The sequence below is a fragment of the Podarcis melisellensis genome (genome assembly GCF_964234715.1).
Source record: "Podarcis melisellensis genome assembly, chromosome: 3".
Classification (NCBI taxonomy): domain Eukaryota; kingdom Metazoa; phylum Chordata; class Lepidosauria; order Squamata; family Lacertidae; genus Podarcis; species Podarcis melisellensis.
This window is the reverse complement of record NC_138530.1, coordinates 80,016,916-80,041,524: the sequence shown is the minus strand read 5'-3', so window position 1 is coordinate 80,041,524 and position 24,609 is coordinate 80,016,916. Positions and strand designations below refer to the sequence as shown.

The 24,609-nt window shown below is 42.7% G+C and overlaps 1 protein-coding gene across 1 annotated transcript; it reads left to right on the top strand.

The window, feature by feature from the left end:
* Positions 1–794: 794 nt before the first annotated feature.
* On the top strand, positions 795–24,571 carry NT5E (5'-nucleotidase ecto; the record flags this gene model as incomplete). Its single annotated transcript, XM_081905606.1, has 9 exons — positions 795–1,154; positions 7,173–7,395; positions 10,063–10,251; positions 15,553–15,750; positions 16,717–16,871; positions 19,886–19,994; positions 20,811–20,960; positions 22,902–23,102; positions 24,147–24,571. The coding sequence occupies 9 exons, from the start codon at positions 795–797 to the stop codon at positions 24,305–24,307; spliced, it is 1,746 nt and encodes a 581-aa protein (XP_081761732.1). The 3' UTR covers positions 24,308–24,571.
* Between the last annotated feature and the right edge of the window lie 38 nt (positions 24,572–24,609).

Here is a 24,609-nt window from a genome sequence, read left to right as displayed (position 1 = left end):
TCCTGCATTGCAGGGGGTTGGACTAGATGACCCTTGGATCCCTTCAAATTTTATGATTCTAAATTAGTGTCTCTGTTTATGCTACCTCACAGAGTTATGCGAAGGAAGGGTCCCCCAAAGCAAGTGACTGTGCAGGGGAGCCTGTTGCCTTTTTAGACTGCAGCTCCGAGTTATAAATCGGAAAATTAAAGGTAGCCCCATTGCCCAACAAGAAACAAAACCCAACTTTATTTTAGGGCAACTAAGGCCAATGGAATGTGCCCAAAGTGGAAGGCACACTCTCAGTTTTGTAACCTTTTGGGTTGATATGGAAATAGGAACAGGTTAGTCAGTTGGCAGCTGGGTTCAGGTCAAGGACTGGAGACATCATGTCAAGCGAAACATTACCATATGTAATTATGTATTGTGTAATGTTACATTTAGTAGTAGTAGTGGTGGTCCTAGTCCTGGTTTAAGGAGTGCTTGGTGCCTGGAGTTCACATACAGAAATGACAATATGAGCAAGCCTCCCCAGATCTGCCCAGAAAAGTGCCCAAGGATGCCAAGACTCCTCTCAGGAAAAGTTGACTAAGCCGGGAAGGGAGTCTCCAGAGGAGCCAGGCAGGCAGCACCCGCGGAACTCGCGGCGGGGGTTAGTCATGATTCGAGGGGGCGTCGGATGGCGGCGCGCGGGAGGCGGCCGTCCAGCTCCTCCCCGCCCCGCCGGGCTGCGCCTAAAGCGCCTCTGTCGGCAGCTGCGCTCCCCAGTGCCAGTCCGTGCGCCGAGGGGCAAGGAGTGCGCGCTGCCTTCCCTCATGGAGAGCCTCAGGCGGCGGCGGCGGCGCGCGGGGCAGAGTTGCGCGCGGAGCCTGGGCGCTCTGCTGCTGGGCGCGCTTTGCGCCTGCTCGGCCGGCGCCTTCGAGCTGACCATCCTGCACACCAACGACGTCCACGCGCGCGTGGAGCAGACCAGCCGCGACTCGGGCAAATGCGTGGGGCAGGACTGCTACGGAGGCGTCGCGCGGCGCGCCACCGAGATCCGCCGGGTGCGCGCCGCGCAGCGCAACGTGCTGCTCCTCGACGCCGGCGACCAGTACCAGGGCACCGTGTGGTTCAGCTTCTTCAAAGGGCAGGAGGTGGTGCGCTTCATGAACCTCCTCGGCTATGACGCAATGGTAAGCGGGGGGGCGGCGAGAGAGGGGGGCAAACCCGTCAGGTGGGGCGCGAGGGTCTGGCACGCTCCCCCCCTCCAAAAAAAAAAACTTTCTGTGGCGCCATTGGGTCCTCCCAACAGTATGGAGGGAGGCCATAAGAAAGATCTGAGCAGGCATGAGAAGAGGCCGGTTTTCTTTCTTTCCCCTTCATAGCTGAAGGGACTCAGGCCAGTGGCGTAGCGTGGGTTGTCAGCACCCGGGGCAAGGCAAGTAATTTGCGCCCCCTAACCCGTGGATTTGCGCCCCCTAACCCATGGATTTGCACCCCCTAACCCGTGGATTTGCGCCCCCTAACCCATGGATTTGCACCCCCTAACCCGTGGATTTGTGCCCCCTAACCCGTGGATTTGTGCCCCCTAACCCGTGGATTTGTGCCCCCTAACCCATGGATTTGCACCCCCTAACCCATGGATTTGTGCCCCCTAACCCGTGGATTTGTGCCCCCTAACCCGTGGATTTGTGCCCCCTAACCCATGGATTTGCACCCCCTAACCCGTGGATTTGTGCCCCCTAACCCGTGGATTTGCGCCCCCTAACCCGTGGATTTGTGCCCCCTAACCCGTGGATTTGTGCCCCCTAACCCGTGGATTTGTGCCCCCTAACCCATGGATTTGCACCCCCTAACCCGTGGATTTGTGCCCCCTAACCCGTGGATTTGTGCCCCCTAACCCGTGGATTTGTGCCCCCTAACCCATGGATTTGCACCCCCTAACCCGTGGATTTGTGCCCCCTAACCCGTGGATTTGTGCCCCCTAACCCGTGGATTTGTGCCCCCTAACCCATGGATTTGCACCCCCTAACCCGTGGATTTGTGCCCCCTAACCCGTGGATTTGCGCCTCCTAACCCTAACCCCCAGATGTTGCGCCCGGTGCGGCTGGCCCCCCCTGCACCCCCCACGCTACGCCACTGACTCAGGCTCCCCTCAGGTAGTTGATTGGCAGGCGACCGGTTCAGGGCTGAGGTAATGACGCTCTTCTGTTTAGGGTAGCAAAAAGCAAGAGTCTGCTGAACCATTTTTTCAAGGTTCCAGGGGTTGGATACTAACCAACAACAACAGTGATCTCCCTTCAGCTTTTCCACTTTCCGCCTTGATTCTATTTGGTCAGCTTTATTTTGAGGCAACTTTTCCAAACCCTGAGCGCTTCAGATCCTGTAAACAGTACCTGCACCATGTAAATGATAATAAAATTAAGCTGTGGACCTTAAGAGATCAGCTGGCCATCTTGAATGGAGGAATCCTTTCTTCTTAAGTAGTGGAGAAGGCCAGCAGCCAGCCACAACCAGAAGATGTGAGACTCAGCACTGAGAAGCTCCTCCAGAAGAGGTTGGGATTTTGGAGGAGATGCTCCAGAGAAGCACAACCTGGTGTCTATTCTCTTACCTCCATGTAAGAAAAAAAATGAAGCACTCCCATCATTTAGCTTACTCTCTGGGTGCAGAGGAGCTGCAGGCCTGCTGTTGGAAAGAAAGTGCTGGACTAGTTGCACCTTTGATCAGATCCAGCTATCTCCTAACTACTGCTGTCAGTTACATGGAACTGCCTCTGAAGACTTGGATTTGTTAATAACAAGCCCAGAATACATATGTGAAGCTGTTAATTTGTATATCCAAAAATGAACCCATCTCGGCAGTACTTAGCAAACTCCACTGGCTTCCAGACTGCTGCTGAGTAGAAATAAAAGTGATAGTGCCATCAGATCAGGACTTTGGGGCAGACATCAAGGGTCCCCCACTCAGAAGAATGAGCAGGAGGGCCTTCAAATGCAGCAGGGCTGGCTTACCACACACTGAAGTAAGTAAAGTAATACACACTCCCATCTAAACAGCAGGAGCCCCTGAAATGCCATTTTAGACTTTGGACATTAAGTTCAGAGTCTAAAATACTTAGCTGCACCGCTGAGTCCAAGTGCTGCAGATTTTTAACCTTTAAAGCTGTAAGTCTGGAACCATGGCATTTGGAAGACCATCTACTATACTGCTATATGCCCTGCTCTAATATTAAAACCATTATTTGAGGCCTGATTTGTGAACTTAAGTTGGTAGCAGCCAGATACGGGATTATTTGATCATGGTGCTCCAGGAGTGAAGTGTCCTTTCTCTTTATGAATTCACCTGATTACAAATTTAATAACTTTTAGCCACAAAATTAAAATGCTTTTATATTTCCAGGGTTGTGTTGTTGTTTTTTAAATGGTTTTTAGACTGCTGCTTAGTTGCCTTAGATTAGAAGATACCAATGTGATTTAGATATGCTGTTTTAATTCTTCGTTGAAGCAGCCTTGGTAATAATTTAATTTTATGTCGAAGCGCTCTTGATGATATTTTATTGAGAGACGATATAAATACATTTTAATTAATTAATTGTTATGGAGCCTCAAGGCATTTAGAGGTAGAGTATTTGGAGGGATAGAATAACACATAATGGAAATTCTTCGGGGATACCTCAGGATTACGTCTGCCATTTTCCATGGCAAATGTGCCTTATTCTATGCTGTACATACACACTAGGGAAGTTCTGGCAAGAGCCCATCTTTAGCAGGCTAAAGGCCACCTGGCATCCTCTACTCGCCAACTTACCTATGGGAAGCCTCTTAAGTAGGACCTGAGGGCAGCAGTTCTCTTCTCAGCAAGTGGTATTCAGAGGCATACTGCCTCCAAATGCGGTTGTAGAACATAGACATCATGGTTAGCAGCCACAGATAGCCTTGTCCTCCATGAATTTGTCTAATCCTCTTTCACAGCTATCCAAGCTGAAGGCCATCACTACATCTCGTGAGAGTAAACTCTGATAGTCCCACAGAAGGCACTATGCCTTGACAGAAGAAGAGCTTTGTTTTGGCTGCCCTAATTCTTCCAGCAATTCAGTTTCAATTGATGGCTACAAGTTCTCGCAGTATAGGAGAGAGAGAGAGAGAGAGAGAGAGAGAGAGAGAGAGAGAGAGAGAGAGAGAGAGAGAGAGAGAGAACCCCTCTCCCAATTCACTTTTCCCATACCATGCATAATTTCAAATACCTCTGTCAAGGTATATAAGGTCTAGTTCCAGATCAGTTACCACCAGTTCAGGTCCCATGAGCATATATGTGAAATTAGAATTATTTTGCCCCAGTGTGCATCACATTGAATTATTCCTAGCAGCGGCTATTAATAAGACAAAACAGCACAAGACCAAAGATGGACGTAGAAAATCTAATCCCAGATGGGAAGACTGTTGGGATGATGAAGAAATAGTGAACCAACACCTAATATCCCAAAATCTGCTGCTGTTAACAATAACTGTACTGCCTGCTTCTTCCATAACCTGCAAGCTTTGTCCAGTGTAATTGTCGTAGTATCCTATCTTAAAGTGATTATATTAAATTATTGTTGCCCCTTGTATCCTCGGGATATATACTTCCAGGAAACACTTCTGCCGGTTGCACATAGGAAAAGCATTTGCCGTTATTCTGGCCTCTAGAAAAACACACACTCTTAAATGTGTCACTGAATCTAGAAAGGTGGCTATTTTGCTTTGTGACAACAGCCTGCTCACATCTGTTCCACTTATCAAACCTCTGCAGGCAGTGTGGCAACAAGGAGTTAAGCACTTGGCACTAAACTTAAGTGAATGGGAATATAAGATTACTTGAAAGAAAATGAGAGAGAGAAGGCTGGGATGGATACTGGACTCATCTCTTCTTCTCGTTCTGTGGTGTGAATTGCAGTACATCCTTTCATTCCGATTAATAGGAAAATCTCTAGGAAGAGAAGGTCTTTTAATCTGTTTTTGTGAGATGAGAGAACAACAGGAGACGTAGATATATAGCTTGCAGTGTCTGGTCAAGGGAACATCTTGTCCTCCTTTTATCCAAGCGTTGGCTGGCACAGCAGAGCCATCGGATTTGAGATTATTATGCCATACCTCGTTCCCTCTCCTAAGCAGCACAGGGTTAGGGTGGAGATTTTGGGGGCCAAGCTAAAGCCAGTCCCATCTTTGCTTGGCACTACTGTTTTTGGTTTCTGGATAAATGACAAAAAAACCATTGCATAAAGATACATGGGATGTGGTTTTGGATCCCCAAATTGCTTTTCTTTGGTGAAATCTGTTTAAGCATAGTGGGAACTATTTTGAAATAATCTGTAAAAAGAAATGAAATGTACAAGATTGAAAGAGTCCTGCTCTCAATTATATGTGCAAAGTAAAAGCAGATGTTTGTTTCAGTCTCAAAGCATACAGAAAATTCTGGAATGTGCACAAGCCAGATTCTAAATACTTCATTGCTGAAAATTTCACTGTTTGCTTAGATGCTACTTTTATAATATACAGATTTTATCTGCTTTTATTGGGAACACATAACATGTGGGTGATCAGCTCTGGACAAATCAGGCTTGTAATCAGTGCTGAGTAGTTTTGCTCAAGCTTTCATTCTATTTTAAGCATGTGAAGTATCATACATTTTAAATCCATTCTAGGTCTTGTTCTGGGCATTTTAAGTAGCTTCAAGTTGTTTGTTTCCACATCCAAATCACAGTGTGGGCAGCTCTGTTTGGTCTGCACTGCACTTGTTGTGGAGAAAAGAGGGTAAACATGACTTCAGCACACTGCAACATAGTACAACGCGTTATCTGGTGCTTTCCATGCAGACCACAATAGATGAATAGGTGCCTACTGTAAACAGACACAAACCTCTCTGAAAGTATTATTGAGCCATATTGCGGTTAGGTGTGTAAATATGTTTATCTGCCTACCATGTCAGTCCAACTTAATAACACTACATGTAGAATACAGTATCATGTTTATAACATTGTATCCTGCCCTAAGCACACAAGGGACAGGGATGCAAGACCAGGCAATGCCTGAACGGTGTGTTTCATATTTCAAGAATCCCTGTCATTGCCTAAAAGGGCGGAAATCGGAGAAATGATTTGCCCTGGAAAGTGTAGAAGGAAGCTGCTTGGAAATATTGTCTCTTCAGAGTAGCTTGTTACACCATGGCTTAAAAAAGAGAGCAATAAATTACAGGCATATATTTGCCGTGTAATGCATACATTTCCAAATCTTTTCTGCTGAAGGCATGGTGAGTAAGTACATATTTTGTCATGCTGTGCAGTCTTGATTGGTCAGACTGATCTTTGGCTCAGGAAAAAAATGGGTGCAAGATCATTCAGTTGCTTACTGGTCTTCAAAATTAAACCAAGAAGAGGGTAGAAGGATAAAGACAGCAGGATAAAAGTCCCTTTCTTTTCCTTCAGCAAGCACTGTCATCTTGAAGTGCTTTTTACAGTTATACAGGGCGAGTCCTTTAAAAGAGGCCCCGTGGATACAGAGTACACATGTTCCACAGGGCGTCTTTTAAAAGACTCACCCTATAGTTGAAACTGAAGTCAGGCAACTGCTACACCCAAATACGTTCCTTTGGTGAGCAGTCTGGTTAAAGATGGTTATGGGAGAGCCTTGATTTCAACCTTGCAAAAAGATAAAGAAATTTAAGCATTCTAAGGAAATTATTGAGGGCCACTGAAATTCCAAATATTTTAAATTCTTAAATACAATTACTTATTGGCTCAAAATTCCAAATCTAGTCCATTGTGACAATTGGAGAGGATGCTGACACTGTTCTTGTTTGAAAATGGGGCTGAGGGACTTATTCACCTCCAGATATTGCTGGACTCCAACTTCCATCAGGCTTGACCATTGGTCACACCGGCTGGGGGTTTGGGGAGTGGAAGTACAACAATATTTAGAGAGCCACAGGTTTTTAAATCTTAGCGTTTCAGAGACTGAAGAACTGTGTTGATGCACCTCCAAATATTAGTAGCTGAACTGAAATAGATGTAAGAATGTTTGAAAAGATACTATTTGGATATAGCATACTGTTAGAACTGGATGGATCACAGTGTAGATTTTAAATATGACCTTATGCTGTACTTTGCTTTTCATGATTGCGGGAACTTCTTGTCAATAGGAGATTCTATTTTTCTTTTCTTTTATGTTGTGCAGACAATCGGGAACCATGAATTTGACAATGGTGTGAATGGATTATTGGATCCACTGCTGAAAAATGTTAAGTTTCCTGTTGTAAGTGCAAACATTAAAGCAAACAAGAAACTAGCAAGCAACATCACAGGATATTTCCTTCCTTACAAAATTCTGGAAGTTGGTTCGGAAAAAGTGGGAATTGTTGGCTATACCTCGAAGGAGACACCTGTCCTTTCAAATCCAGGTATTCTTTCTTTTAATGCTTATGTAAAAATTATGCAAATAAATATATTTATTTTGAATCATGTGACTCCCACCCTATTTTATTTCTTCCTTCTGTAGCAATTATATTAAATGGTGCTCAAAGTAAGATAAAAAGTGAGCACCAGATATGTGTGACTATAGTGGAATCAGATGATAGAACCTCTCCCCCCCCATATATATACACAGATACACGGTTTTCATCTATTTAGATCTTTGTTTAATTATCAGCTGAATGTGTCATTCAGTCACAGGCATCTGGACAGGTCTCAAAGATTATGAGAGGAATTCAATATTGTGCTAAGGCAGTCATCAAGACAAGTACCGTATGTTCAAGTGTACAAGATGACTTTTTATCCCTGGAAAATTACCCCAAAAGTCATGGGTCATCTTATACGCCTGGTATATGCATTGGGAAGGAGGAGAGGGAGCCGGTGAGCAGAGGCGCCCCTTCTGCCATTGCTCCTCCTCCCTCCCCACAGAAGGGGATGCGGAAAGTCCTTCCGAGCTGCGGCGCTCACCTGCCCGCCCACCAAACACCTCGCCTTGGGCTGCTGCTGCGACGGCAGAGGCAGTGGAGGGGTGCGCACTCTGCTTCTGACGACGCTCAAACCCTGCAACTCTAAAATTGAACAGCAAAAGTTGGGGGTCGTCTTATATGCCCAGTCGCCTAATACGCTGGAATCTACGGTATTTTGGCTTGCCAGATGTATGCTGTTCCAAGGGTTCTCTTGACACACCCCAGCCAGTTATAGTAGGTGGGTGGGGAGGAGAGGGGAGGGGAGGGGAAGGAAGACCCACTGCAAAAGAGAACAGGACTTGTTATTTGAAACCTGCCCAATGGTTATTTAATGGTTAATTAGTTAGACCAAAATTTATACCAGGAGTCATTAGCTTGGATGCTCATGTATATTTCAAAAAAACACATCTGTCCTCTGGTGCTTTGTGTAACCTCTCCCTTTCCTCCTTGGGGAAGAATTGTGAAATCACCTTGTCCAAGCAACTTAAGACATTTGCATGAATTTCAAAAGGATATAGATATATAGGCTGTACAAATGCAAAATCATCAGGCCAAGAAAGCTGCATTTGCTCTGAGCTAAAAGGAAATGCCACGCTTTACTCCAGAGCCCAGAGCAAAAGGCTGTTGGCTTTACAAGCTACCAGATGGTGTTCCATGCAGCTCAGCCTTTTGCTTTTCTGGGAATCCTTTTGTGTATGATTTCCATTATTATTGTGAGAACATGGAACAAAGCCTAAGCTATTGCTCAGTGTCATACAAACCCGGGGCCAAAATGAGGGCACGTTTAGACACGTGTTCTTCATTCATGTCCAATAGCCAATATCCACTGCTATTTCATATCCAGGAGTAAGGAACTGCTGATTGACTGTATGTTAGCAAACTGCTACATAAATGCTTTGGTGAATGAATACGTTCTGTAGCTGTTCTAGTACTGACTAATAATGGGAACATAAAGAGCCTGCTAATAGTTCCAAAATTAATAATGGGAACATGGTTTCCTGATTCCACTCTGGCATTGGCACCTTATTATGGTCTTCTTGTTTCTGAAGGTGTCTGGAACACTGGAGGCTAGGGTAGATTGAATCTCCTTATTAGCATTATTTTTGTGGGGATAGCTTGCTGCATAATGTTTTAATTGATATTACCCCTACCCACCAGAGCTGGTTTGGGGAGAGTGTACAGTGTGTGCTGGGGGTGAGGAGATGTCCCCCCCTTTTTAAAAAAGTTTTAAATTAGAAGTTTCATTTATATATATGACAACAATTATCCATTCATAATTTTAACATTTTAAACTCCGGCTCCTTTCTTTCTGTGGTTCTTTACCTTTCTTTTCATCTTCCTGCATACTCCAAATTATCTCAACATATTCTTTTATGTATCTATTCCCGTATATATCATATATTCATTCATATATATATGGTATTTACAGTAATCCTGCCAATGTCTTAATCTGTTTACAGTTTGTTTGTAAACACTCAAAAAACCATTTCCATTCCTGTCTAAAAAGAATTGTTTCCTTGATTTCTTATTCTCCCGGTAAGTTTCGCCATTTCTGTGTAGTCCATTAACTTCTGTTTCCAATCTTCTCTTGTTAGGACCTTGGGGAGATGTCCCCTTGCACAAGTGGAAGTTGTTCTGCTTGCACAATGATTTTATTTGAATACCATCAACTTTCTGCTTAAGCAACCAAATGATTTCCTGTCACATGAAGGATCCACAGAACTACGGAGCTAGCAAATTAGCAATGTATCAGTGTAACTTCCATTACAGTGGTACCTCAGGTTAAGTACTTAATTCGTTCTGGAGGTCTGTTCTTAACCTGAAGCACTACTTTAGCTAATGGGGCCTCCTGCTGCTGCCGTGCCACCGGAGCACAATTTCTGTTCTTATCCTGAAGCAAAGTTCTTAATTTGAAGCACTGTTTCTGGGTTAGCGGAGTGTGTAACCTGAAGCGTATGTAACCTGAGGTACCACTGTACTTGAAAGGAACTTGTTAAACCAAGAGAGAATGTTATGTATAGTATATACGTTATATATGTATAATATATTTGTTCATGTGCTTTGGCAAATCATTTTGTGAGAATAAAATAAAATACAAAACATTAATGCATTTTTTTTCTGGATTTTTAGGGCCGGATTTAACATTTGAAGATGAAGTTACAGCATTACAGCCACAAGTGGACAAACTTATAACTTTAGGAGTCAACAAAATCATTGCACTCGGTCACTCTGGTTTTACTGTGGACAAAAATATTGCTCAAAAAGTGAGAGGTGTGGATGTTGTAGTTGGAGGACATACAAACACCTTTCTTTATACAGGTATGTCATTTCCTTGGCAAAAAGAGGGGATTCTGATTGGTTAGTACTTATTATTGTAGCTATGTTTGTAGCTAATTATTGTAGCTATGTCTCAGCAGTTATAACAGGGTGCTAAATATTTAATTCTTCGTGCTCATCATTGTGGTACAGCTAGGCATGTTTGGAAGAAACTGTCGTGGGAACTGAACATTTGAAAGTATAAGATTAAACCTTGAAACTAGTCTAGTGTAGAGGGTTTTTTTCTCCTGATGTCCTTCATCAGCCTTTCCTAACCTGGTGCCCTTCAGATGCTATAGGCGGGGTTCCTCAAACTTTGTAACCAGGGGGCCAGTTCACTGTCCCTCAGACACTGTTGGGGGCCGGACTATAGTTTGAAAAAAATACAAACAAATTCCTGTGCACACAGCACATATTTTATTTGTAGTGCACAAAAAACAGGAAAAACAATACAATATTTAAAATGAAGAACGATTTAAATCAACATAAACTTATAAGTATCTCGATATGAGAGAGAGAGAGAGAGAGAGAGAGAGAGAGAGAGAGAGAGAGAGAGAGAGAGAGAGAGAGGAGGGTGACCAAATAAGAGGGAGGAAAGGAAAGAGGTGCTGCCTCAGGCTCTGGGCAGTGGCGGCAGCATCTGGCTGCTCCTCCCTCAGTGCCCTCCAGTGAGAGACCCGGTGCCCCGGACCCGGCTGCAGCGCTGGCGATAGCCGCTGCGCCTTCACGCTATGCCCGCATTTCCACAGGCCTTCCTCGGAGCCAGCTCCTCTGGGCTTGGCTCCAGGCCTGGCTGGTCCATGGGCCAGTCCCGCCCCCTTTGGACCTGCTTCACCTGGCAATTGAAGAGGAGGAGGAGGTGGTGTGTGTGTGTGTGTGTGGAGAAGGAGAAGCCAGGCGGGAGGGGGGATTGTGGTCACTGCCACAGAGGCTGCCGCCGAACCGGCGGTCCCTTCCCAGTGGTTTGAGGGAGCTGCCACTAGTGCCAGCAGTCTCTCTATCTCTCTCTCCCCCTCTCTCTCATGCACACACACCCTCCCTGGTGTGCCCATGTGCACGTGCACCTGGGATTGCAATGGGATTGATGAGCAGTCAAGTGGGATGGGGCTGGAGAGTGTGGTCTGAGGAGAAGCCGGAAAGGGTTGGACCCAGCTGCTTGCAGTAGTAGTGGTTCAGAGGGAAGGAGGGAAGGAAGCTCGCATTGGCTGTAGCCATCTGGGCAACAGGAAGGAGGCGTGCTATGGGTTCTGCAATTGCCAGGCAGGTCAGGTTCAGGACCCTGGCGGGCCAGATTTGGCCCACGGACTGTAGTTTGAGGACCCCTGCTATAACTCTCTATAGCCTCAGCTATAGAATCTTAACTCTCTATAGCCTCAGCTAGCATGTCCAATGGCCATGAATGAAGGGATTTGTAGTCAATCAGCATCTAGAAGGCATCATGTACACAATGGGGGTAAGATGCCCAATGAACTGACTAGGTCTTCTAAGCAGACATTAATAGAATTGTGCTGTTATTTGAGAAGCATAAAAGATCAATGAAATATCAGCAACACTTCTTGTAGGTTCAGTGACACTTCTTGTTCAGTTTTTACGTGTTTCTTTTTTCAACATCTTGAATTTACCTTGGTCATAGCTTTCAGTCTTTTATTCATTCATCAGTTTCATTTTCTCCTCAGGAAGTGGTTGGCTTTTGGTTTGCTGCTAAGCACTAAGGATGCTGGGCCTTTTTCCAGTGGCTTGCATAGCTGTACACAAATGAATCATGTCTCTGTCCTCTCCTGTTTCTGCTTGTGTCTATGTGTCTCTTTCCTGCCCTTGGTCCAGAATAAATATGAACTTTGTCTCACTCACTCTCTCCCGTCTTACACCTTCCTCCAGGATTGTTTAGTGATTTCTCCAGCCTCCCTCATACTAGATCAGGGTAAACTTTCCTGTGTGTGAAATGTTCCTCTGAAATGGTGGTTTGTTTTTAAAACCTTTCAGAAATAGTGGTGGGATAACTCACCTCAGCAATATTCAGAATTGGCTCAGAAATTGGAAACTTTTCCAGGATGTGTTCAGAAAAAAACAACATTCCGTTTCCCACTATTCGCTCTATTCTAATTATAACATTGGTCATGTGCAGATGGCACAAACACTTTGCTTTTTTCAGATATACCTGTAAAGCTTCTGGCTTTCAGAACCTGGTCTGCTGAATGCTTGCCAAGCGTTCACAGATTATTGTTGTATATCTGATTGGGAGTGAAACTTTTAACCTATAGTTTCCCCCACAATAGCCACGCTATGGAATTTATTCGCTAATGAGAGTCTTCAGCTTTTTATAATACTCCCCCCCCCCTGAAGTTCCACAATTTTATAGGGAGGATTTGACTATAAAAGGCAAAGTTGATGGAGCTGAGTGATGCTTTGGGTTTTCTTTTGAACATAGTTTGCTCTGATTCCTATTTAGAATTTCTTCCCAATCTTTTGATTCATTTTTATTTTGCTGAAATGGGCAAGAATCTCATCCCAGTGGCTTCCCGTTTGCCTAAACATGAGCATAGAAATCTATTTCCTTCCTTGGTCCTCTAGCTCTAGCAGGGATAGACTTTGATTCCCTGGATGTTCTGTTTGCCTTTAGCTGGGCCAAATTGAAAACATTTTGATTTCCTAGTTGTCCTTAGCATGGGCAATGCTAATGCCTTTGTCCTGCTACTTTAATGTTTTAGTGTACATGTGTATTCAATAACTATGGGTACATACATTCCCACTCCTTTGCATTCTTCACTATATAAACTGGTGTGTGCAGAGCCCAACCTCAAAAACTAGTAAAACCGCATTTAGTGAAAAGAGTTCAGAAAACAAAATAGCTTGCAGGTACAGTCTCTCTGTCTCTCTCGTCCCACCCCTGCACTGCAAGAGGTGTAGTTACAGAGATGGGTATTCTTAGTGCTAGGTTGGCAGTCTAGGAGTTCAGAGTGCTGAAGAGGAAGCAGTGAGGTCAGGCAGGGTGTTGTGATCAGATGAGTCATGCTGCTCCAGGTGGATCTAGATAGACTTTACACACATATATCTGGCACAAGTTATGTCTTTCACCCAGGATCTCATATACTTTTTCCCAGCTATGAGGGCTTCTCAGCTCTGTGTTCCTCAAGCCACTCTGTATCAAACACTTTGTTACTCTGACCACAGACTGACATTAGTCTAGTAACACCAGTGCTGATTTGGGGGTCTTTTTCCGGGCAGAAGTCACACTTACTTTAGTTATAATGGTGTAGCTGGGTGCTGTGCTGTTGTTTATCAATAGGAAATGAGATACCTCAAACTCTGAAGTGTGTCTTTTTTTAGTTTTACATACCAGACTTTCTGATAAAATTAACATTGCGTGTTGCCTCCTTCCTGGTCTGAGCACTCTTTACTAAGCTAAACATTCATTCTTACGCACACCATTTACAGATCGTTCATAATGCATTGTAGGGATTGAAAACTTCTGTGGAATTATAAAGGCACTTTATAAAGAAAAGGTAGAGAGTTGATTCTTAGAAGCTTGGGTAGAAGCATGAAGCCTTTTTTTAAAGGAAGAAGATGAGTTTACCAATACATTACTTGACATAGAAAGAACATACATGAGTAGACACATCCAAAAAGCATACCTAACATTTTGATAAGTGCACCAAGCCTAGCCTTCATATTAATTTCCCAATTTGGAACATGCAGCATTGTGCTTGTGACTGATACTGTTATACTTTGCTGACAAACCTCTGAATATTAGAATCATAGTTGGAAGGGACCACAAGGGTCATCTAGTCCAACCCCCTGCAATGCAGGAATCTTTAGCCCAATGTGGGGCTCGAACCCACATCCCTGTCTGAACCCACAGCTCTGCTGACGGAGCTATCCCTCAGGATATATACTCTGAATATTGAACAGCATATGAATACCTGAGATAAAAGGAAGCCTGAACATTATTAAGTTTTATCTCTTGTCACAACTGGTGCTTGGCTAAGCGCATATGCAGGTGGAGCTATTTAGACTCTACAGGCTCTTTAGCCTATTGAAATGTTCCAAATTGTGTTGTTGCTATTGAAATGGATTTTGTTGTTGCTGCTGAAAGTTGAGAAGCCAGCAGCAGCTACATGTTGCGTTTTCTGGCACTATTAATGAGTGAATTTGGGAGCTGTCCAGGAGTCTAGTTCTGAGACAAGTAGAGAGATCAGTGCCTGCATTCAGAAAGAATCATTCATGGCAACGAGATGCTGGGTGTAGAATATAAAACCTAGTGGCAGTGTTTTCAGTGCACCCATCAATGTCCTAGTAACGCTTTCAATCAGAAATATATTTATTGCCTTAATCACTGATAATGTTCTGCAGTGAAACATACTGTCTTTAGCAAAAGGAATATGGGAGCAAAATAAATTGAAACTTTTTTTTTTGAACCCGCTTCTGCTGAAGTGTGTGTTTAGTGACATAGCATCTCAGTCAAACAGTGCACATGAGGTAATTGAAAATAAAAAAGCTCAGCTTCCCATTTGGGGACTTACATCTCACCATTTATTATTTTTTCTGTTAGGGAAGAATAACATGTTTTTCTCCGAGCTCTCATATTCCAAAGCCAAGAGTCAAAGGGATGAATCATGTGGATGTCCAGTGCATGTGTGCATCAAGGCTTCTCCTGACCCTCATTTCTCTTTGCCCCTGAAGATGTGAAGTGTGACATGGTGCAGGAAGATTTATGTATTCCCTTCCCTACCTTTTCAGGCTGACTAACATTAGCTAAGAATAAAACAACTGCAAAACAGCTAAAGCTACATTTCTGAAAATGCACGACCTGATTGCTAATTGTTTTATTAAGGTTAGGTGTATTTCCTAAATCACTAATGCTGGGGATTACACCCAAATAGAAGTGTTATTGTATATAGAAGTGATATATATATAGATATAATTCTCAAAACACCATTAGTGCTGGAGAACAGAGTGGAAGCCTCTGATTCTTCGATCAGCTGCTGAATTGAGTAGGAGCTGAGGAAAGGGGAACTGCCTGATGACCCACTCTTGTCCTTCCCAGGAGGAGGCAGACATTGTTGAATGTCTCAGAGTGAAGCTCCAAATGAACTGTTGACATGGGAAAGAAGGGAGAAGGGAATGATCTGACAACCTGCCTAGATGCTGTATACATGTTATGTTTCTTGCTTTCACACACAAGCAGTTTCTTTCTGCACCCTAAATATCACGATCAGTTGATGTGCTTGCCTCATCAGTATTCAGGACTTCCTTTGAAAGCTAGGAAGGGAGAAAAGGTCATTCATTCTCTGGCCACTTTTACAGGCACCCCACCTTCAAATGATATACCAGCTGGTAAATATCCATTTATGGTGAAGTCCGATGATGGGCGTGACGTTCCTGTTGTTCAGGCTTATGCTTTTGGAAAATACCTTGGCTATTTGAACGTTGTGTTTGACAACAAAGGAAATGTAATTAGAGCGTCTGGAAACCCTATCTTACTAAACAGCAGTATTCCTGAAGGTATGTATGGGGAGGAGAATTTTATTTCCTGTAGGTCGCCTATTTATAACATTGATGATTACCTAATTTAAGTACTAGATAAATGCATGATGTCATGTGTCGTGGTATTGCTCCTCCTCCTTTTACTCTGAGTTGGATCCAGAGTTCGTCTTTCTGCAAACGGAACAGCTCTCTCCCTTTTGTAGAAAGGGCTGAAATATGGCGGAGTCTCCTGTTGTAGGAGGAATGATTTTTGCAGATTCTCCCTTCCTCCTATATTCCCCACCCCTGGTGCCAAGTTGAATACTGTTCCAGAGGGTCTCTCAGCACTCCAGAGCAGCTTTTTCAGGGCATGTGGGCAAAATGAGTGAAAAATCATCTCCCTCCTGCAGGGAGTATGTGGCAACCGTTGCTCCAGTTATGAGAACTCAGGATCTAGCCTTCTTTCCTTTTCTAAAATAAATTATGCGGGATGGCTATGAACTCACATTATGCCCACTATAAATTAAATATATATTTATATATATATAAAGTATCTTGTTTTAAAGTATATAATTTCACACACTTAAAAAAACAAAAACAAAAACCAGAAGCATATTCCCCCAAACTTAAGACTGGTTCGAAAGAGTTACTCTAGGCACATCCAAAGGTTTCGACACAATTAGTGGGAATTTGACTTTTGACTTTTTTTTTTAACCTGGTTCTGATATATCACATCTGCTTCTGAAAGTCCGCTTGGTTCTAAAAGAAGTTAGCCATACTGTATGGCACAGAATAGGGAAGGGCTGTTTTTAAGAAACCCAAGGTAATGGCTGTGTGACTCCTTTGGATCCAAACTATTGCAAGCTGGAACTTTGTTGGGAGTATTCTGGAGTGCAAGTCTGAAAAAAACCCTGAACTAATGTTGTGCTGTAGATAAACAAATATGCCATCCTCATCAGTCGCCTGGCCAGTAATAACCTTCAACATGCCCTACTTCTTTTTCAGCTGAGGATGTGAAAGCAGAAGTTGACAAGATGCATCTTCAACTACAAAATTATTCTTCCCGGGAAATAGGAAAAACGATTGTTTATTTAAACGGTACAAGTCAAGCATGCCGCTTTCAAGAGTGCAACATGGGGAATTTAATTTGCGATGCTGTGGTAAGATAATAATCCAGGTTACTTTAAGTGGTTCATTATTTGATATTTAAAGTCTCAAGTGTTTCATATAAAGTCTGAGCCTCTTGGGCTTGTTGATCGGAAGGTTGGTGGTTCGAATCCCCGCAAGAGGGTGAGCTCCCATTGCTCTGTCCCAGTTCCTGCCAACCTAGCAGTTCAACCTACCAGTACAAGAAGATAAATAGGTACTGCTGCGGCAGGAAGGTAAATGGCGTTTCCATGCACTTTGGTTTCCATCATGGTGTTCCGTTGCACCAGATGTGGTTTAGTTATGCTGGCCACATGACCCAGAAAGCTGTCTGTGGACAAACACTGGCTCCGTCAGCCTGAAATGAGATGAGCACTACAACCCCATAGTCGCCTTTGACTGGACTTAACCATCCAGGGCCTTTATCTTTTATATGAAAGATGTGGTTTTGTGGCCAGGGTTGCTTATCTTCACCTGGGGTTCAGCTGGCTATGAAATTGTTATGCAAGGTCTTGTTAGTCCTTACTGTGGACATTGAAACTATCGAACAGAAACTGCTGATGGCACAACTGTAGAATTAGCTAATTGTTCACTAGTGACAAAAGCCTGAAACAGCTTGAAAGCTGTAAGTCCCAAGCTTTTAAAGTAGGTGTCGGACTTCCACTTCTGCATGTCTTTCTTTTTCCTTCGAGACTTGCCTCTGGGAAATTTTTCTTAGGATCTATACAGGTCTTTTTGGGTGACATTGCTCACCATTATAAAGTACTGGCAGTTCCTTTTGCTGCCTGGGGCTGACACCCATGGCACATTCATCAATATGTGAGTATGGGCATCACATCACATTTTTTTATAGCTTTAAATTACAGCAGATGGAGACTGTCACCATGTAAAGAGTTATTTGTGTGCAGCAGCTCTTGGACTGAGCTATTTACTCCAGAATATACGAAATTACAAAGAATGAGAGAGATTGTGGTGGCAAGGGAATGGGAGAAATGTCAGTTGTGAGTCACTCACATATGAACAGCTAAATCTTGGAGTAGTAGGTGCACTGGCCTTCAGGATATCCTTTTAAGTGTGCAAACTTCCTTACTGTATTAGTTGAGTAACCTCTAAAGCAGCCAGGGAAAGAAGGATTCATTCTGGGCTTCCATAGTTGCCTTGTAAAAATCTGAATATAAAGTTTGCACAATGAATTAGGTTGACCAGGCATTACCGTCCTGTCACGGAAGTGTCTAAAGGGCTCTCCATAGAAAACTACTTGACTTGTTTGTACAGGCTACTTTGCTTAGATTCATGAACAATCATTGACTAGGAGAGGTGTCATATTTAATTGATTGCACTAATTTGTTTGGATGAGAATGATATCCCTTCTACAGCTAATTATTAGTAGACTTAGTTAAACATTGACCACAGATTAGTTTAGGGCATCTTTCAGTTGATATGCAATGCATTAATGACTTAATGTTTCTGTGTCAGATTGCAATTTAGTTTCTGCCAATGCTGTTCTTGGAAAAAAGATACCCAGTTGTATTCTTACACAGGCTAGTTGGAAAACTAAAAGTGATTCTGTGAGGTTTACAGAGTGATCCTTAGAAGTAAATCCCTTTTTCTTTAATGCTGTATGCAAGTTATGTTTAGGACTTCAGCCTCAGAATTATTATTTTTAAAACCACCACTCTTGATTTATTAAAAACCCTTATATACTGCTTTGTATTGAGGAAATATCCAAAAAGGTATACAAAATCAGTAAACTGTAAAAACACATCATAAAAAATAAGCACTATATAAAACTGAAGTGTAAAAAGTCAATACAATAAACTGTGGACAGCCAGGAATAAGAAACCTGCAGTCTCCATATGCCATTGGACTACAGCTCCCATCATCCCTGACCACTGGCCATGCTCAAATGTGAGTTTGTTATGATTTAGTTATTAAATTTCTGCCTTTCCTCCAGGGAGCTCAAGACAGTATATGTAGCCTTTCCCCACAACATACTTCATCTTGGAACCCCCTTGAAATCTCACACTTCTGTGGAGATTGGAGGTGGTGTGTAACAGTACATTTCCCTGTGTGCACCTTATAAGAACTACCATGTCAGGTTTAGTATTCAGTTTGTAAGCAGGGAAAAATCCCCAAAGATTACTTGCTGTTATAGACGCACGTACCCACCAAATTACAATGGTACCTCGGGTTAAGTACTTAATTCGTTCCGGAGGTCCGTTCTTAACCTGACACTGTTCTTAACCTGAAGTACCACTTTAGCTAATGGGGCCTGCTGCTGTCGCTGCGCCGCCGGAGCACGATTTCTGTTCTTATCCTGAAGCAAAGTTCTTAACCTGAAGCACTATTTCTGGGTTAGCGGAGTCTGTAACCTAAAGCGTATGTAACCTGGAGCGTATGTAACCCGAGGTACCACTGTATCCCCAATTGTGAAGCAGAAATACAACAGCAGAAAAAGGGAGCTGTAGACTTTTCAACAGGGGGTAAAATGCCATGCTTGTATTTCCCAGGATAACAGCACATGTAAAAAAAACCCTGAAATTTTTCATATTAGATCTCCACAAGCCCGTGTTGGGCTGGGACCGGGAAGCTCCAGGTTCAGATCCCCACTCATAATGACGTTTACTTGGTGTTTTGAGCTATCTACTATCTCTCAGCCTTGCCTACTTTACAGGGTTGTTGGGCAGGTAAAAGAGGGAGAGGGAAGAATCTGTACATTGCCTGAATTCCTTAGCTAGAGTAAGGGATGGCTGGAAATAAATAATGGATTCTATCCTATACTGATTCCATACCAAGTCCATTGATATAAATGATTTTTAGTATACTACTATGAATGTTCTTTAGTCTTTAATTACAGTTGTTTTATCTGTGTAAGTAAATGATTTGTTGCTAGATAATATCCCAGTTTCCCCCTTCCCCCATCACATTATAAGATATTTTCCTTTGCTGGCTTCCTGAAGTTCTTCAAGCTGAGACAAAGTGCAGACTGAAACTGATAGAATTTTATTTTTGTGTGTAAATGTTTTAGGTTTACAATAACCTGAGACATCCAGACGATAAGCAATGGAATCATGTTTCGATGTGCATCATAAATGGTGGTGGAATACGGGGACCCATTGATGAACAAAGCAAGAATGGTATATCTAGCTTTAGGGCTTTTTCCCCAAGGGAATGCTGCTAAAATTTCCTCTTCATGCCCCACATTTCTCTCAATAAGATAATTAGTTTTAGGGGTTCTTATTTTAGAGCTTATCTACTATATTTCACAATGCTTTTCTTGGACAAAGATTTGACTTTCTCCTCCCCTTTGAACACACATACATACCTTTCTAGCGTATGCTTTTAAAACCAATCTTACACCTATTCAGATATATAATATACATTTCTGGATGCTGAAACGCTGGGGACCAATTTAATGATTACTGTTTTCATACGAAGGCTTGTGAAACACTTGGTAGTGTCTCCATGTGAGAATACTATGACCCGTACCAAATGGGGCCTTCCCACTTGGAAAATCCCCATGCCATAAGCTTGTGCATGGTAGCCCTGCCCTGGGGACTCTCCATGTTACAAGGGATTCTGTTGCTTTTATGGTTTAATTGTTCCTATTGCTTTACATTTTATACTATAAGCTGCCTGGAGACTCTGATAAATGTGGGGGTAGAACTATCAGAAACGTATTTATTTATTATAATATTCTTAGTCTTTATCCTGTGAATTTAGGGTGGCATAAGCAAGGTTCTCATGTTACAATCCCTACAACAAGCTTGCACCGTAAAATAGACTGCAAGATTGTGACTTGTTGGAAGGCAGTCAGTGAGCTCCACTGCTGATCAGGGGTTTGAACTCAGCCCTTCTCTTGTCTACCGCTTATATCTACAATATCATAGTCTCCTAAAGTGAGAAATAGAACACAAAACCGATTGTTTTATGAAACGTCCTGTCCCATTCAGGAACTATTACTTTGGAAGAGTTGCTGTCCGTATTGCCTTTTGGAGGAACTTTCGATTTGCTACAGATCAAAGGCTCTACTCTGAAGGAAGCATTTGAACACAGCGTTTACAGACATGGGGAAGGGACAGGGGAACTCCTGCAGGTCTCAGGTAAGTTACTTTGCCAGCATTGCCTGTTCAAGGTCCTAAACCCACACATACTCACAAAGGAGTATTGTAAGAGGATTACCTGCTTTTAAAACAATGAAGTATCTAGAACGTTGCCCCATTCTCAAGGTTAGGTGTGGTGGAACCAGGCAGGAGATCATCCCAGGGTTAGGTTTATCTTACAAGGGTGGTGCAATTCATCAAGCAAGCAGTACACAAATGTTTCTAGCATGGATGCCCTCTCACCAACAGCAAAAACAAGCACGAGCCACAAGTACTATACTGCTCATATTAAGACAAGAACAAAACCCCATTGTACTTATGACACTATTCAAATAAACTAAGCAGGACTTCTTGCCTCGATAATGGACTGGATGAGAGCCAATAAGATGAAGCTCAATCCAGCCTGGGGCACTGTTAGTGGGCGGTCCCCTAGACCAGATGGATGGGAGGTGGCTTCCTCTTGGGAGGGTTACACTCCCTCTGAAGGAGCAGGTATGTAGCTTGGCAGTAGTTATGGATCCATTGCTCTTGCTTGAGGCTCAGGTGCACTCGGTGGCACAGAGTGCCTTCCATCGCCTTTGGCTGGTGGCCCAGTTGTGTCCCTATCAGGACAGGGATAGCCTATGCTCTGGTAACCTCAAGGTTAGATTATTGCAACCCGTTATACACGTGGCTGCCTCTTAAGATGGTTTTGAAACTTCAGCAGGTGCAGAATTCAGAGGCCAGGTTGCTCACCAGGGCAAGACAAGTTGAGCACATGAGAATAATTCTGTCCCAACTGCACTGGCTGCCAATTAGTTTCTGCCCCCGTGGTTTTTTTTTCTGGGGGAAAAGGTAGGAGAACTCACCACAAGGGCCCACAATAAAGAAATATAAATATTAATACTCGCTAATTAAATTACCTGTGGCATTTTAAACTGTTTGTGAGGTATTTTTTTCATTTGTTATTATGCTATATATTTTTGTGTTTTTAGATGGTAAACTGTCCTGCAATCTTTGGATGAAGGGCAAAGAAGAAATTTAATAAATGAAATGAATGAAAATAAAATTCTTATAACTAAAATCTACTTCATTTGTAGGGATTTTAGGTCACAGACCACATCAACAAATTCACTGGAATTATTGTGACTGTATGGATTGTATCCAATGTTAGTCGTACTTGAAGGAGATGCATTGAAACGAATATGACTAACATAAGTCCATTAATTTTAATGGGCCTACTCTGAGTATGACTAACATTGGGCACAACAATACACACACACACACCATTTAGGACAATAATATTTTTATACGCCTTTGTGTGAGCCACCAGCTGTTACTTTATGAGACTTTGAAAAAACCTATATAGAAGAATAAAGTCCATTGGATGTGAACAAAAAATGATGCCTTGTGGTTATGTATGTCAATGCCATTTTCTGGATCTGTTGATTAGTTTTCAATTTTATACACCATAGACACTCATTTGTGGAGAAACTAAATGCATTTAAAGCAAAATATCCTCCGGTACTACTTTGCTATAGTGTGTGCTTGATATGGGATCACTGGAGGAAAGACAGCCACCTAACTCATTCAGCTTTGGAATCCAGTGTGTCATGGGAAGCAGAGTAACACCCAGAAAGACCATTGCTTCACCCAACACAGTATTATCTGCACTGAGTAATTGCCAATGGCTCCCAAGGTTTTAGATAGGAATAGCAGAAGGTTTCACAATGGCTGAACCCAGGACCTTTTCTTTTGCATGCAGTGCATGTGCTCTACCCTTGCTCTGCCACTGCAGTGTGGTCCTGTCCTGTGGTTAAATGTTGTGCTCACATCAGTTTATTCTGGTTCTGAACTTCCAAGGAGCCAGCGTCATTATTTTTTCAAGCAAGTTTTTATAGACCCAAAGAATGCAAGAGCTGATGTCTAAAAATGCTGTTCAAACTTGTGCTTCATTGATAGGTATACAGGTGGTGTATGATCTTTCTGCAAGTCCGGGAAGCAGAGTGGTCAGCTTAAAGGTTCTTTGCACAGAGTGTAGAGTACCAGTCTATGAGCCACTGCAGCTGGAAAAAACATACAAAGTGCTGCTACCTTCTTTCCTTGCTGGAGGAGGAGACGGATACCACATGCTAAAGGGAAGCTCAAATAACCACAGTAGCGGTATGTATAAGTTATTCCTGGCGATCTCTAATATGGCACATAGAATGTTTATTGGAATTAATGTCCCTGTAGGAGACCACTCTCCCATGAGTGTGGAAAATGCTGCTATTAGGCAAACCTTTATTTATTCTAGCTGCAACAGGAAATATTTAACTCAGGTTGGTTTTGGAGTTCATCCAAAAGTAGAGAATGGGAAAAGCAAGAGAATACGTTTGAAACAAAAACGAGAAAATTTTCACAGGTGTAATAGTACAATCACAATCACTTCCAAAACAAGTGCACCTAATAATTAAAAGCAAAAGTTCAGTGTGTTACTGCTTGCCTTCAAGCTGATCTTGAATTTATGTGTTGGACATACAAAAGAATTTCCTAAAGTCAGATCAGTTTTACGCAGGCTTTTCCTAGCATGGTTACTGCTGTCACCACAGTTGCTCCTGTGCCAGTCTTTTTACATGCCAATCACACATGCAGACCTCCCTAGAGTTCTAGTGTTGCTTGTGTGGTTTGTTTAAGTCAGCAGGGAGAAGGAAGACAATAGAAAGAAGCCTTCACACGTCATCTGGCCTGGTGTAGGAGCAACTGCGTGGACACTGGTGACAATGCAAGGAAAAGCATTTAAAGAGGGTAGGGCCTTCCAGATCGAGCCTTTAAAACAGAATACCAAAGCTGAAGAGTTTCTTTCAAAAGAGCAGCCAATTAATATCCTGTGCAGAAACCCTAAGCATGTTACAATTTGGATTCGGGCATCTACTGTAGCATGTCACTGCTTTAATCGTATATAGAGAGCACTGCATATTTAACAACAGGGAATGCATACTAGGGAACAAGAGGCTGTGAGGACTCTTCCAGGAGGAGGTCGTCATAGGCGGTGGCAAAAAGATGCAAAATCTCTTTTCTGGTACAGTGGCTTTGCCTAGACAACACAGCTCCGCAAACTATTTACTCACCGTAGTTACAGAATGTTGACCAACTGGGTGTGATTAAGATGCTACAATGATTTGACTGACATGAACTTTGGTGTTTCTTTTTCCTTTTCTTAAATAGGTGATCTTGATGTCGCCGTTGTTTCCAACTACATAACTAGAATGGGAAGGGTATTCCCAGCACTTGAAGGTCGCGTGAGGTTTTCTGCTGGAATTGTTTTCCAAGGACATCTTTCTTTGATTTCCGGATTATTTGTTTTACTTCTGTGCTTCGTTTTTTAGTTTTTCACTTGCTGCAGGGGAACTTGACTTTTTCTGCATTCTATAAATTTCTTGATACTTAAAAGACAATCTCAGCTGCTTCCACTCTTCCCAGAGGGCAGAATGTAAATTATTACGGGCATGGACATTAAAGGACATAAAATTCAACAATAAGGTTTAATGTATTTTGTATGTATACTGCGTTTGAACTGAGTTATGTATATAACTGATATGTATATTTGTTCTTCATACCGTCACTTTTTAGAAAATTAAAAACAAAAAGAAGCAAGTTGTTTTTCTTTACCCTGAGTGCTGGGCATATT